Below are 16604 nucleotides of genomic sequence, written 5' to 3' on the forward strand. Positions count from 1 at the left end.
ACCAGACTTCATTATCCAGGCTTAGACAGCCTTCCATAGGTTATGACTAACCTTTCCAGTTGAATCAAAGACATTTCCACCACTTTCTGCTAAATGGACTGTGCTTTATGTTCTGTATGTGGAGTTACTTTTATAACTATATTACATAAAGTTATTCTGAGTTGCTATTTCATTTTATGCAGTAACATTGAATATTTTATATGATATTTTTGTGCAGTCAGACTATCATGTAGCAGTAGTAATTTATTCAAATCCATGTTTGAGATATTTTTCAGTCTCTTGACTAATAATTAATTTTTTTAAATTGGTGGGTAGATTGCCATGTATTTTAGCAGTGGGCTGCACCTACAGCCTCCCCTGACAGGCTTTACTCCACCCTTTGGGTGCTACTTCTCCATGAGTGCTTCTTAGTGAAGTACAGTGGGAAGATATTTCAAAGATTTAGTTGACTTCCCAAGGGGGATCCCACACAGCCAGCTACATCACAGGAGCAAACACTCTCCTTTTAGCCGACTGGCAGGGGAGTGTGAGCAGAATGTTGCCTCCTTCACTGCCTCTTCATCCGTGAGTTAATTGTGTTGAAGGCGGCAGCAAACCAGAGTGTGTTCCAATGTTGAAACTGTTCTCTTTGGTTGCAGTTTGATGAGATTTAACCTCTCACTGCACTGGTGAAGTCAAACGTGTGTGCAACGTGACTAAAAAGGGTCCACAGTTTTCTTCTAAACTTGACTCCACTTTGTCTAGACAATCAGATAATCCGTCAGTTTCCTTTTAATGTCAGTGTATTGAACGCATGCTGGGTTGACAGTGGGGCTCTCTGGCTCCACAGTGGGGCTCTCTGGCTCCACAGTGGGGCTCTCTGGCTCCACAGTGAGATGTGGATACAGGCAGCGATGGCAGCAAATGTAAATGTTGGCCAGGAGGCTGTGATGGCTGTTAGAGAGTGTGCAGCTTATCTTTGACAGGAGGAGGAGGAGGATGAGCCATTGAGATTGCTGTGAGAAGATAGTTTTCAGCCATTTGCCATCCTAATCTGAGAGCCTACAGAATCTGCACGCTCTCATTCCAACCGAACTTTGACAGCAGTGCATTTCATGGATTACTGCCCCCTCTCTGGCTGAATATAGAGTATAGATCCTTAGCTCTGTTACAGCCACTGGTATCGGACGCTGTAATCAGCTGGCAGCCACAGAAATAACTCTTCCCTTGAAATCAATAATGTTGCATTTATGTCATATGAAAGAGTCCAAGCTGTAAAATCATTAAGGATCAGTTGATTATGGATAGTATGCTCCTATATTCTCCCACAGTAAATTGAAAACCAAACACAGCAATGATAGCTGGTTTGCGAAATTGAAATGGCTCATGTACAAATGCACTGAATGATTATACAGTGAATATTCATTAGACAGTTATGAATGATTTTTGGATTTGCTGCATCAATATTGATATCAGGACATTACATCTAATCAGTGCTGGTTACAGGGCTGTGGTTCAATACTGTTGATGATGTCCATACCTGGGGATCAGGACCAATGCTCAACATGTTTTTCTGCAAAACATTATTTTTCCACTTAACACATGTTTTAAATGTTGATAGTTGAAGTGTTGATATCCATAAGAAGATATATTTGGGGTTTTAAGAACCAAAAACCATCTCAATGTAGTTTTACATCTCCTCTCTCTGGACGCTGTAGTAACAACAGATCAGTGAGCCAATTAGAAGAGAGGCTCTGAGACTCTCTTTTGATTGGCTGACTGTTTTGTGAGTGATCGAAAAAAATGTAGCATTCAGGTAAACACTCAGAGGAACCAAATACTGCAAGGTTGGATGGTGGGTCCAGGTGGGCGGGGCTTAGGGTGTGGCTGAGAGCGATGACTACTTTGTTGTGATGTCACAACGTTACTGAAGTCCCGATAGCTTGTTTAAGGCTTCTGAGGGCTTTCTGAATGCACGCTGTGTGCATTTCTATGTGAGCTGAGCGCTTTGATGCTTTTACAGTATTAATATAGAACTTAAACCCGCTTTATAATCGAGACATGGTTGTGGCTCCTTGGTCATAACTCTGTCAGATGTAGTTAAATGTGCGCATGAAGGAACATTATCGTACATGTTTAAGCATGTTTGTTGTAAATGATAGCAGAGACTCTTCCACCTGCTTTACAAAAAAAAACTAAACCACCTAGTATGTTTATTTTTCACCAGACAACAGCACCAACTTGCCTTTTGGAATTTCGCTTCAGCTTGAGAAAAGACCAACACCTAACAAGAGTGTATTCAATCAGAGGTTTTCAAACCATGACACCAAACCATGAAAGGGACAGGTGCATGCAGGTACTCTGAAAACAACAGGGAGTTAGTTACTGTGATTAGGCAGCTGATTTGGCTGCTTATCACCACAGTCAGCAGTAGTGGCTGTGACACACAGACCGTGGAGGATATTACGGTACTTTAAAACTTTAAGCGCCCCTGATTGCTAAAAATCATACTCTGAGTCATAACTATCAAATCTGAGTACACCCATGTTTTTGTTTCAGTGTGTCTCTCTCTGAGGATATGATCATTTCCAATAAATGTGCATAAATCCGCTGATGAATGTCTTCAATTTGTCTGAAATATTGAAGGGGTGGCCACAGTGTCAGACTTTGAAAACCCCTGTATGAGGCTAATTCAGTAGAAATGATTTTCTTCAGTGTGCATAGAACTAGTCCTGTAGCAACTGGTTCAGGATAAATTCACATACTGTCACACCTCTAGTCATTTGATGTTAAAATATAGAAGAATAATATGTCACATTTATAAAACATTTTTTTTTACAATAATAACAATAGTGTTTTAAAATCTACGCTCTCTCAAATTGATCTTTTTTCTAACAGTCACCTGAAATACAGATCCAAAAAAACATTATATCCTGAACACAGAAGATTTTTCCAGGTATCTGCAGAAAAAGTTAAGAATTGTAATGTTTGTCACAGTCACTCTGAGGATCTGTGAACTTCTTATCTTGGCAGATTATGTATTGTGATGATGTATTTTCTCCTGTCAGCCATTTGTTCTCTTTGTTTTTCTTTCCACAACACAGTGTGTGCAGCAGTTAGGATGATACATCAAGACCTAGTGACAACTTAGTATTTCAGGGCTCAGTGAAATGTTTATGTGTGAAGAGAGATAAGCTGTGTTTCGATTCAGGGGCCACATCCTTTGAAGGCCCCATTTGAAGGCTGATTGCGTCACAGCGGCATGACTAGGCTTTCCAGTTTCTAACGCTCCTTCAAATGCAGCCGACAAATGTGTCCTTCGTTTCCTGTGCAATGAAGGATCCAGGGACCTATTCCAAGAGTCATTGAGCGCCAGTGGTGAATCCAGATGAATCTCTCCGCAAACAAAACAGCAGCCAAGGAAAAATAAGGAATCCTCTGTAGACCAGACCGTCTCATTTCGGTTCTGTTTTCTTGGTCTCCCCGGTCTTAGGAGGCTGTGGCTTCGTAGATCGTGTCTATCGAAGGTTGTGGTCCCTGAATTGAGACACAGCTGTAGTGTAGAGACTTCTGTTGATCATGGAATATGCTCTCGATTTACCATGGACACTGATGTGTAGTATCTCTACATTTCATCATTTTCACAGTCGGAATTTTGCCTCAAAAATGTAAATAAGGAATTTAAAAGAATTTAAACATGAAAGTTCTCTGTTTTATGTCTGTCTTGTTTGAAGGATTATGTGTTCTCTGTTTTGGGTCCAGGTCAAAGCGTTCCCTAAAGCTGTTCCACCATCTGAAAAGAGGTTCTGATTAGCAAACTCTCCGCTCCGCTGTTGGTCTTAACTCTGTCTTTGAAGATGGAAACCTTGGTCAGAAACCTTGTTGTAGTCACAGAGCAGAATGTTTTAATATTCACATCCAGTTAATAACAATGTCCGCATACTCATCTCAGCATTTTGTACTGAGACCTTTTGGTCCTCTGGTTGTTGTCAACCATTTACACACTGACACAATGCTTGCCTTTACCAAGAGTTCAAAGAGCTGATGTTAAACAATACATGGATGCTACACAGGGAGCAAAGTGAAATGAACCAGTCTTGTGTTGGTGTGTATTATTAGCCTGAGATTACACTGGTGGTTGCGTGGTGGAGCTGTGCATTTTGCTGATATGGTCCTGAGCAGAAATTCAATAGCAGAGGTTAGGAGAACAGGACTGAACTACATTAACAATGCCCTGGGGGTGGGCTCTTTGCAGGGAGACCACAGCTACGTCCAATCAATGCTCACTTAGAGCAATCCATCACTGCTGGTTTGCATTGCTTACTCACACAGTAGACAATTTGGATGTGTGTTGCATTCAGGTCAAATAGGACAAAATGTGATCTGCAGTCTTTGAAGTATGAGCTGGTGTTTACTGTGAACTTTAGCAGACATGATTAAACTGGCATTCGATTGGTCAAAATTGAGAATCTTAATTTAGAAACACAATGAAATCAGGGCACATCAAGAATATTGGCTGTGCTGTAAATTCTCAAATTAAATTAAATCTATTTATGTCAAAGTCCCAGATTAAATCAAGCTCAAAACACCCTCCATCTTTTCCTATTTTATGGAGAAATTCAACATTATGTATATTTCCTCAGCAGTAATTCCATCAGTACAACAAGAGAATCATGAATCATGGCTCATCATTCTGCTGTCATTAATATTCACTATTATTTCCTGTCCATTCCACTTTGTCATTTTGTCTTGCTTTATTCTATTACCATCAATGAAACTCTACATTTAAGGCACCTTATTCAAGTTAAATTATTTCCTGGTAGGATTTTAATGTGAAAAATCTTGTTGTTGAGCTGATGGCATTAGTGCTGTGGAAATGGACATGAGGCTGTATTCGCCACATTACCACAGGAGGAAGTATTCTCATCAGTTTACCCTGCTTTAATAGTGACCATCCTTTACTTGTTCATGCTGCATTATTTAAAATGGCATCATTTGAGAAACAGCATTTGTCTAAAAATGTACTTTATTCTCCACCTTGAATTTTCCAAAATGCCTCAAATGCAGCATTACTCACACAGCAGGCATGTTGAATGTCATGTGTACCAGTGACTGCTAACCTTATTTAGAAATGTATGCGTGCTGAGTTGGCCTAATTTCCTGCATGTTGTGTGTGTTTGATAGGAAGTGACATGGAGCTGATAATTGATAGTATGTCCACACAGGGTGTGACTGCGTCCCAGGGGCATGTGGCAGTCCACATCAGCCAGACCAGGCCTGATAGCCACACCATTGGCTTCCTGTGGAGGAACTTTCCAATTTTTCCCCAAAATAATGCCAAGGTCACAAAGAGGCTTAACTGTATTTTTAGTGGGCATGTCTCAATGAAGTCCATCTTATTCTCTGGGTGTCTTTTATTCCTAGCAGTTGAAGGACTTCTGTTAAGTTTAGGCAACAATGTGAATTCTCACATCTAAAAAGAGCTCCTGGTTTTATTGATTGATCTGGTCGTTGTTCTGTCATATTTATCCATGTGCAGTAAAGATCTTGTTTAAGAGCTTTTCGTGGAGAAATTGCATCTTGCTGTCGTCTATCTTCCCTCACTTTCCTTCCTCCCATGAGACGTGCAAAACCCTGACAGGCATATCCAATGTGTTTGCTTTGCAATGCTGTGTGTTCATGTGAGTGTATAAGTAAATAACTGTGTGAAAATACACACACACACACACACACACACACACACACTTTCACACTTTTGGGGATTTTATATAGACTTACATTAATTTCCGGGAGCCCTAAGCTACCTAGCTTAGCTTAACCCTAACCTTGACCTAATCTAAACCTTAGCCACTGACCCAAAACACAGCTTTTTCCCAATTGTGTACAGTTGGACAAGCCTCAGTTAACTGGTCTGTAGCCTGAAATCTGTCCCCAAAGGTAGCTTAAGACAGAAACACACACACACACACTTTCAGCTGTAGTGCACACTCCAGCAGTTTTCTTTTTGACAGCAATCCAATCTTTTTTTTTTTCTGTCTGTCTTGTTTTCTTGCCTTCAGTGGAGAAATGTATGAGCTCCATGCAGATGGGAACCCAGATGGTGAAGCTCCGTGGCGGCTCCAAGGGACTGGTGCGGTTCTTCTATCTGGATGAACACAAGTCCTGCATCCGCTGGAGGCCCTCGCGCAAGAATGAAAAAGCCAAGAGTAAGTGTCCTCCCATCTCTCTCACAGTCTCAAGGGAACAACATTTCAGATCTGTGTTCAAAATTCAAACTTATGGAAAACCATTTGCGCCATATTTTATGTGACAGGCAAGGGCTCATTGAATGTTACCAGGCATCCCATAAGCCCATTATTTTCACTCTGAATTTTCAATGTCATCCTTCCAAGAGACTCAACCGAGTCCTCGTTGGCACTTCAGTTTGTCAGAAAGACAAGAGCCACAGCTGTTTTTGTTAACAGTTCCTGAGTGACTGTGCCAGCTATTATTAACCTGACAAGTGCAGTTCAAATTTGTGTTAATAACTAGTGTTATCAATTTTCAAACAATGGTTAAATCCAGAAAATAATTTAAAACTAATTAATCACTCCAGCTTTAGTTTAGACTCTCAGCTTCAATTAAAGGTGTTTACATCCACATTAGATGATATAAGCAGTAAAGCGTGTACACCATCTGTTCTGCTTCACAGCTTTAGCCATAATAAAGAAAATAAAGTTCAATGCATGAAGTTAAAACTTTATGAGTCTTGTGTACTTGTCCTACTGCCAAGAGCCTGTTAGATACACATATCAGTCGTTTATTCACAAAGTAAAGCAAGAATCTTGGGGCATCATTTACAGTATCTTTTACTGTTAATTACTATATTTATAGGGTACATTTGGAAAGGAGGCTTTATTATGCCACCATTATTCTCCAGTGCCTGTCTCCCAGGTGGTCTGTGTATCAGATAATGTTTGGCAGGCTTTTAGTTCTGCTAGATTTAATTTTTACCCCCATACATTCCCTAAGGGCATGAAGTGTTTTTGTTATTTAGAACTGGACATTTATGTTCCGCACACAGTAACTGCAACAAGCAAACAAAACTGTGTCCTGCAGTGTTTTAGAATAAAAGAGGGCTATGGGACTTCTTAGCAGCAGCTCCCAGGATAGCTGGACGTCTCATGGGGGCTTAGGGGCTCAGTTTCCTGTTGCTCTTTCTCCTCTGTAGCCCTGGATTTAATAAGCTTCTTAAGTCGACTTAATTATTCATCAGCTTTAATCTGCCCAAACAGTGTCTTTTTCACACGTGCCACCAAATGAAAATGATATACATACACACACAGATCAGAATATCCATCTATCCATTCTGCCGCTTATTCGGAATCAGGTTGCAGTGGCAGCAGGTTAAGCAAGGTAGTCCAGACGTCCCTCTCCCCAGCAACGTTTTCCAGCTCCTCCTGGGGATCCTGGAGCGTTCCCAGACCAGATGAGATATAAAGTCTCTCTCGTGTGTTCTGGATCTACCCCGGGGGCTCCTGCCAGTTGGACGTGCCTGGGAAACCTCCTGTGAAAGGTGCCCATTAGGCATCCTGATCAGACCACCTTAACTAGCTCCTTTCAATGCAAAGGAGTAGTGGCTCCAATCCCCAGCTTCTTCCAGATGACTGAGCGATGAGGGTGAGCCCAGCCGCCTTATGGAGGAAACTCTTTTAGGATATTCATATTTACAATCTCATTCTCTTAGTCACTACCCAAAAGGTTGGTGAATATCTCGTCACAGATTTCCTTAATCTTTAACTTTTCTTAAGGAAACATTAGTGATTGGAAAACCAACCATAAAACACATTTTAAAAATGCAGTTTTGCCAGTAAAAGCAGTGATTTACCTTCTAAGCATTCAGTCCAGGTAAATGTGAGTTCTGATCAGACTCTCTTTGTGTGGCAAAAAAATTCATGACATGAAATTAAAGCCCAGTGAGACAGTGACTCAATGAATGAATGATAAAATCCAGTAGTCTGTACAGCAATAACAGTTGACAACTGAATTATAGCTGATACACCTCAGTAGTGCTTGTGCAGTTTGTGGATACACACATAAACACTCAAAGACTGAGCTCTCCTCAATCGCCTTGCCTCGGGTACCAAGCCTGTCCGAAGTCATTTCTAAAATAACCAAGTAATGTGTGAAATCAGTGAGATGATACACCTCTGCTTCTAATAATCACGAGTTATAACACCAACAGCACGGCCTCAGCACAAGTCCAAGAGTTAAAACTAATCATCAGAATCAGACACTCTACTGAAAAGTGAAACAGATTTCTGAAGCAGCACTTAGCATATGGACTGAGAACATATGGGAAATTTACCAGATGAAACAAGTAACATATTCCTTGAGACTCCAAAAAGATGTTTTTATTTGAAGGCCATACTAATACAGTGAAGTGATCTGAATCACTCTTCATAATCTGAATTATATAAATGTATATCACTGCTTCCCCATTTCATCTCACCTCCTTGCACATATACATACACTCATGCCACTCACTTTTTTGTTTTTTTGTATTTACAATTTTTTTTAAATTATTTATAAAGAATGCAGATACAGCAGAGAATGAAAAAAGTCAGAAAACAGCAGGAAAAATTGTGAATATGATTGAATAAGTTATGTCAAAAAAAAAAAAATAATAATAATAATTTGTAGCTAAGGAGCAAAACCCTTCGCTCACTGGCAGAGGAGATACTGTTGTATTATCTAGAAAATCTGAAAAGGAAAAATCAATCTTCCAAAGCCCCTGTAGTGGGAACTCGGCCAACAGGAGCACTAAGTTATGGTCCATGAGCAGGTTCAAAAAATGAACTACCACAAACTTTTCACACGTGGCATCACATAGTGTACATCAGGTCTATCAACAGTGCTACATAAGTAAAGTTATTATTTTATTTGTACCTTGGAAGCTTGTATATCCACAGCACACATCATGCAAATCCATGTCGTGGCAGTCTGCTTATTAGACTGTGGTATTTCAAGTGTGCAAGAGGAAACTGTCACCTGTTGGGACACTTAAACAAGAAGAAAATCATCAACATGAATCATTCCCTGAGGACTGACCAAGAGACAACGTCAACCTCAAGCTCTTCTGCTAGCAGCTCATGAAATATTCCAGGCAGTATTTGTGGTTACTCTACTACTACCTGTCTACCAGATACCTGATGTGTAGTATTCTCCTGCATGATTTATAAAAGTGCTGCAATCAGGAAAAGCACATGTACCCATACATCTCCAGCTGCAGGGTTTGTGGAGAACACTGACAGCCACGTGGGAACACACACAACACGTCACCAGCATGTCCACTGTCATGTCAGATGCATCTTGGACATCCAGTAGTATATATATATATATATATATATATATACACACACACAGTAATACACAGGTTCTTTTCCACACAGCCCCCGAAGAGGGTGTGTGTGCGGCATGTGGTCATAAGGGAAAATGGTTACATGTACATCACTGCATTATGAATGTGTATGTAAACAATGTTTCATCCATGTAGTATACTGTATGGCTGGAGGCCAGAAAGAGACGCAGGCAGAGGAGGGTGTGTGTGTGTGTTATGGATATCTCCTCTGGATATTGTCAAACACTAGGGAATTAACCTGCTCTGCAGAATTTCCAAACTAGCACATGAGCTGAACAAGTGGCAGAACTACTTACCATGTGCTTGCTGTCATGGGGAAAAATAATGAATGACTCAAGGCAGTGTCTTCCAGTAAAATGTCATTACCATCTCATAAATGTTGTCTCTTAATAAACAGAGCTCTCTGGGCACTGCTCGATGAGCATTTTTAATCGCCCGTATCATGAAGCCTGATATCCAACATAAGAATCTTCTCATTAAACTTTCCACAGTGATTAAGTCACTATTGTTTAAGAAATTCTCAAAATGATTAGAATACTAGTGCAGGAGGATAAGTTGGGTTTAATGGGGTTTTGACACTCCACAAGACTCGAAACCTGGAGGTCTAATCACTCCACTGGTTGAAGAATTATTGAGAAAGTTTACTTAAGTAAAACGAGCAATGCCACCAAAGGGGTTATTATTATATTATAAACTTCGATAACACACAAGTTTGGTTCAAAAACAAACCTACAGTTACCATTTATCGCTATAGGTGTCGCCAAAGATAACAAAACAGCGATCTTTGAGATTGACACTTTTAAGTAAATCCTATACTCCATCCCTGACCTGTTGACTTCCTGTTTGCTCCAACAGTTTCCATTGACTCCATCCGAGAGGTGTGTGAGGGGAAGCAGTCAGAAATCTTCCAGCGCTACGCGGAGGGCAGCTTCGACCCGAACTGCTGCTTCAGCCTGTACTACGGAGAGCACGTGGAGTCCCTGGACCTGGTGTCCGGCACTGGAGAGGAGGCGCGAACCTGGATCACAGGCCTCAAATATCTGATGGCCGGCATCAGTGATGAGGACAGCCTGGCCAAGAGACAGCGCACCCGCGACCAATATCCTTCACTTACACTGTTATACAGGCACCTTGTGTACTAATTGGACTGGTGATTTTAAGGTGCAACTGTATCCATTGCATAATATAGAAAAGCATCAACATTAGACAAGGTTCATATGAGAGTTTACCAGGCTGAGTTTATCTATGATACTGACACTTCTGTGAGTGCAAACTACCAAAAGCAGCAGCAATGAAAAGAATAAATGTCCAGAATTTTCATGCTGACTTTCCCTAACCCACTGTGTCATTACATGGCTGAAGCAGACCTTCGCTGAGGCTGATAAGAATGGTGATGGCAGCTTAAGCATCAGCGAGGTGCTGCAGCTCCTGCACAAACTCAACGTCAACCTGCCCCGACAGAAGGTCAAACAGATGTTTAAGGTACGGAAACAGCAAGGCCACATCAGGGGTGAACAGGACAGTCACTGTTTTTATTCCAGTGTCTTTGCTGCAGTTTAGTATTTTCTCATAATGGGAAATGGGGAAAAGTCCACTTTGCTCAGATGTTGATGAAGGACATCTAAAGATCTTATAGTTACACTGGCTGCATTCAATTGCGAATACTTTTCTCCAAATGCCTGTTAAGCCCATGATCGTGAGATGATGCCCAGCAATCGAGCTGGTAGCAAAAGGGAAGGCAAGGCCACAGTCGGACATCTTTAATCTGAATCATTTGTGCATAACTGAGAGAGAGCTTCGTTTCAAAGGTTTTGTAAACACTGTTCCTGCGGTGGGAAGTTTACATGAATTAATCAACTATATCTGACCACACGATCCAACGTCACACTGACTATATGAAAAAAACAGGCTTTCATTTCCAGCAGCACTGCGGAAGCAGCACAAGCTGTCCCAGTGCAAATGTATCACAAATAAAGAAACCATTAGAAGAGTGAATGATGAATGAAAGGATGTTTAGCTTTTCATCTTTAGTAGTTAGCGACAGCTAGATAGAAAAAATAAGGATACTGGCAGCTATGGGCAACTTTTAAGGTGGAATGTTTTCTGTGTGTTTCTTAAGGCTTTGTAATAACATGATTGTGGCTCATCCATTGTACACACATGAAAGACAGCAAGAGGTGAGCACAGGGAAGTCGAGCTGCCATGGGAACCAGGTACAAGTTCAAAATAGCCTTTTCTTTGGAGAAGAAATGTGTCTTTTCATTGGCAGCAAGGCTGGAAATAGATCAGTGGCGTGAAGTGGCGACCTGCCGCCGGTGTGGTGGTTGTACATAGAAGATAATACAGGCAGCTGTATTGACACTTGCCATTCAGTGGCGTTGTGTTTTGTACGGTGGCATTGATGGGTATGTATGAATGTAAAAGCCACAACACAAACAAAAGTTAAGCCACAAAATAAAATAAAATGCCCAATCCCCTATTGTTCCATGTTGCCGGGGGAATATTATTGCTGGCAGATAGGTGAACTAATTTTTTTTTAAGTTATTTTTTGCAAGGACAGTGTAGAGACCTTTTACATTGTGTTGACCCGTCTGGGCCACTGTAGTTTTGGCCTTAAGGGTTTTGTTTTACCTGGGTGGTGCGCATGTGTAGTACGTCAGTGGTCTTTGTGAATATCAATAGGTAATAAATATCTATATGACTTAATGATGGCTAGTTGAATCTAGCTTTCTCTCTCTTCTCTTCCACCCTCTTGTGTCCGTCGGGTGTTTCCACGTGTCTCCACTGTATCTGTCATTGAAAATGAAACTCTGTTGGGGCACCCTGGAGCGTGTATCATGTGCTTGAGCTGAGTCCTTACCGCAGTGGCCCGGGCCATTTGCTTTGTGTCATTCCCTCTCTCTCTCTCCCTTCACTTTCTTGTTTATCTCTATCTTTAGATGTTCTAAAAAAAAAAAACATCTTTGAAAAAACAAATAAATAAATGAAACTCTACAGCGTTGCGGCGGTGGTGATAACTGGTAATTGCTGGTAACAGATTTGCAGCGACACTGTGGTGTAAGAGAAACACTGATTATTGTAAAGCGAATGTCACCAATGGTTCCTTCAGATAAAACAGAGTGTTGGTGCATCAGTGTAATGTGCAGCATGGCCCTTGAACAGCTGATGTTTACTTGCAGCTGAGGAAGTTGGCTTCTGTTATTTGAACATGAAATTGAAATGTGTCTGTGGTTGAGGCAACATGTTGAAATCTAGTTCTTTTTTTCACCAAACGTTAAATCGTTATTACTAACCGAGCTGTTGGCCTGATTTGACTTGTGATTGGCTTCATCGAGTTATTATGATTTATTATATTGAATCATCTCTGGGGCAAGTTAATGTAATTTTATATGTATTGCATTCGTGTGATTATGTAATATGTCATCCTTGGTCAAATGGGAGCCACATGTCGTCAGCTCTGAAATAGTTCAGGTCAATTTTATTAATATATGTCTGGCTCTCTCATTTTCTCAGTTGGCAAACAACAAAACTGCATCACAGCCAACACGTGGTCAACCTTGCTGACCAAATCATTATTTCAGGGTCAATCAAAATAAATGAAGTTAATGATAGCTGCTGTGCTGTGTGATCGGCTGTATACTCAGCCTGTGGCACTGGGCAGCAACAGACAGAGCCTGTTATTCTGCCGAGCGTTGCCTTTGTTCAGTTTACTCCTGCTCTGTGTGCTCACTGTCACTGTACTTTGTTGACTTCTTAACTTTACTGACACACAGCCCTCGACCTGCACATCATTTTGTAAAACCTCTGACTGTTTTTTTACACACTCCAGAGGCTCTTTTGGAAAAGCTCAGTTCTGGGGAGAGAAAGAGGGCTGAAATTGAAAGAAAAGATCTGTTTACCAATTAAACTGGCTTTAATGTGAACGTACCCTGAAGCTGAAGGTCATAAATGTTTAAATTTAGTTACTTAGTTTGGTCAGTGGCATCTTTAGAGCAACAGCTACAAGTGGATTTAATCCACTTAACTAAGCATGGCACTGATTCAACAGTGAAGGCTGTCACCAACATACAGCTCCTAACATGAATAAGAAATGATCGATCATAAAAAACTGTACAGCTAATTACCAGTGCTGCACAGTGCAGGCCGGCTCATTAAGAGAGTAAATGGGCTTATCAGGTCACTCGAGACGACAGTATGTACTTACTAACTGGCAGATTGTGAATGAGCAGTAAAGACACTTTGACTGATTGCGATTGCTGCAGATGTGAGATAACACACGGCTCAGCCGCTGACTCTTCCACAGCAGAGGGATTAGCAGGCTGCCTGGTTAAAGTTTTAGCCTTCCTCCTACAGAGCAGCTAGCCGGCTTACTATCACTAAGTCCAGCAGCCTGTTGACAGTCACCCATATGTTGCTGCTGGGACACAGATGGCCTCTGGTGTAATGCACGGTAAATACACCAGGGACCGATCTGACTGAGTGCGTGTGTGTGTTTGTATGTTTGTGTGTGTGTGTGTGTGTGTGGGGTGGGGGGGACAAGCTCTTGGCTAGTTTCCTGGCTTAACCTACTTACAGTGAAGAGGAATAACCTGTGGACTTGACCTCTTTCCCAGTCTGAGGAAGTTGACTTATGAGCCTGTGCTGGTACGCTGTCTGCATAATAATCAGTGTAAATTACTGCCCTTGGTCTTGATCATGTCAAATTATAAATTTCTCTAATATTTGGTCCAATACATTCATGTCAATCAGGGTATACAAATAATAGTAACACAATGCAATTCAAAAGCACCACAAACTCCAGCGTCTGATATGACCATAAACAATCAACAGCAAAAAAGTAACATTAGAGTGAAACTGATGAAGGATCTATTGCAGTGCTGTCGTATTAGACTGCATTAGATCTAGTTCGGTCGACATAGTAAACTAGCAACTCAAGTATGTATAGATGCATGATGTGTAATTACTGTGTAATGAATAAGCAACAGGCTTGTTTTTACCACTAATTTAGTTAGTTCTTTAACTAGTTTTAGTTTTCTAGTTTACCTGATTGCTCATCCTGCAATTCACTCTCATGTTTATTTTTCCTCTCTTCTCGGGACCTGACGGATGGCTTTGCTTCATCCTCCCGTCAAAGTTGTAAACATTGACACAGGCTTTGACATGAGGGGGAGGTGGGGCCCCTACCTAACGTGCGTCACGAGCATATGGGAGCACTTGGCTCTGAAAGAGATATCATGCCAGTTCACTGACAAACAGGAAGCCAGTATTAAGATCTAAGAACTAGACTGATGTGATCCACGGTATTGGTTTTAGAGAGGACTCTAATAGCAGTGGTATAAATCAGCTTTAGCTGTCAGATTGACTTTGTAAATATACCTGTACAGACAGCATTACAATGGTTGAGCCAACTGAAGATACACAAGTTTTTCTAAGTTCTTTTGAGACGTAAGTCCATTGATATATTCTTAAGGTGACAGTCGGCTGATTTTGACTCATTTTATAAGCTCTGATATGTTATTATCGATCAAAACAAACTAGTCATTTAAATAGGGCTCAACTCGATTTAGCACTGTGCCAGAAAGTAGTCTGTTGTGGTCCACCGTGTTGATACAGCACTAAGATCCAATGATACCAAGACTGAAACTTTCCCACTGTATTTAAATGGAAGTCATTCACGACTGTAAGAGCAGTCTCGATGCTATAGTGTGGTCAAAATCCAGACTGGAAACATTAGGGCCAGGAAGCAGAACTTCTACTATTCAATACTGTAAATAATACAAGATTTAATGGTGTCAAGTCTCGAGTTTGTGGTATCAGCTCTGGTCAAGATGCATCTGAACTGACTATAAATGCTGTTATTGTAGTTCCCCAGTTTTTTCCATAATTAAGCAAACACACTTCACCTTTCTGCTCTGAAAATTGTCCAATTATAAAAATGTTAACTTTAACTCTTCTTGCAGTGCTATTGTCTTGGGTGTAATTTAATCCAAATTATCTGCGGTTGTTTTTATCATCAATATGTCTTGAGTACATTTACAGGATTTTATGATTTCCCTATATGTGCACTGGGAGGCTTAGTTAGGAAGCTGACTTAGAATAACACAGGAGAAACCCAGAAACAGAAGCTGTTTGAGGAGAACCTTTAACCTTTCTATATTTTAACCAGTGTATGACAGGCCACTTCATAATTCAACAGTCAAATGAAATATCTGAAAAGGAAATGATCCCAGTTGGAACTGTCCAGTGTGTTTTGTCAATAATACAATTAAGTAAACCTAAAATACTTTGCTCTTCTTCCCACATAAGGTCCATGTCTACACTTTCCACATTAAAACAAGCTCATTTAGCTTTTCATTGAATGCCTGGGCAGAGAGCAACTCCTCCAGGCATTTACTTTTGATGGGAAGCCAAGTAGACACACTTCAGCCTGTATATGCCCATCTGATGTGATTAACTGTGGGGGAAGCCAGAAAGGAAGACTAAGTAGTTGTTGTTGTTGTTGTTGTTTTTGTTGTTTAACTGTGAACTGAACTTCAGTAGAGAAGCAAGGTAGAATGGCAATACAAAATACTAAATTAATAAACTGCACAATGCTAATAGTATAGATTTTATTTGTAAGTTTGTTATAAGTTGATTGACTCCCCAACAGCTGTCTCCAGCGGTGGAAAGCAACGCCGATGTTGTCACCACCGCCAGCTCCCAGCAAGAAACCACATTCCACTTGATCATTAAAGAAAATAATTGTTCGACTAATTGATGATGAAAATAATCATTGCAGTAAAACAATTTGATAGAACACACATTTACAGCAAAGGAGGACAAAGTAAACTAAAATACAAAACTAGATTTTAACATAGGGTGCTGCTACAAGAGCAGAACCACGAGGTCACAGCTGATGTAATAAAGTAGAGTCAATTTCTAACAAATTTACAGTATTTTAGTTATTTGAATTATGTAAACCCAAATGATATGATGAAGCAACCTGGTACTTTTGGGGCCCCTGGGCAGTTGCCTGTTTTGCCCACTTGGTAATTCAACCTTGGTTTGACTGCTCATATTTCTTGCCACATCAGACTTCTTTTTTTGTTTTGTTTTTGCAATGTTTCCACATTCTTAGATTTTGGCAGGTACTTTGGTGAGTATGATGTTTTAATTACTGATAGAATGACACGACTACGAGAATAAAACACAATTTGTAATACAAACTGCAGTTTTCCTTTGACTT

General features: G+C 40.6%; 1 protein-coding gene across 1 annotated transcript in view; it reads left to right on the forward strand.

Annotated features, from left to right (window-relative positions):
• plch2a (phospholipase C, eta 2a) overlaps positions 1-16604 on the forward strand; it is a 65229-nt gene that overhangs the window by 9392 nt on the left and 39233 nt on the right. Inside the window, exons 3-5 of the mRNA XM_087175416.1 lie at positions 6039-6185; positions 10235-10478; positions 10732-10861. Of these exons, the coding sequence (XP_087031542.1) occupies positions 6039-6185; positions 10235-10478; positions 10732-10861 (521 nt within the window). The remainder of the gene's footprint in view (positions 1-6038; positions 6186-10234; positions 10479-10731; positions 10862-16604) is intronic.

This window comes from Seriola lalandi, unplaced genomic scaffold (genome assembly GCF_002814215.2).
Source record: "Seriola lalandi dorsalis isolate HSWRI2012SDOR001 ecotype SW California unplaced genomic scaffold, Sedor1 jcf7180002054469, whole genome shotgun sequence".
NCBI classification, from domain to species: Eukaryota; Metazoa; Chordata; class Actinopteri; order Carangiformes; family Carangidae; genus Seriola; species Seriola lalandi.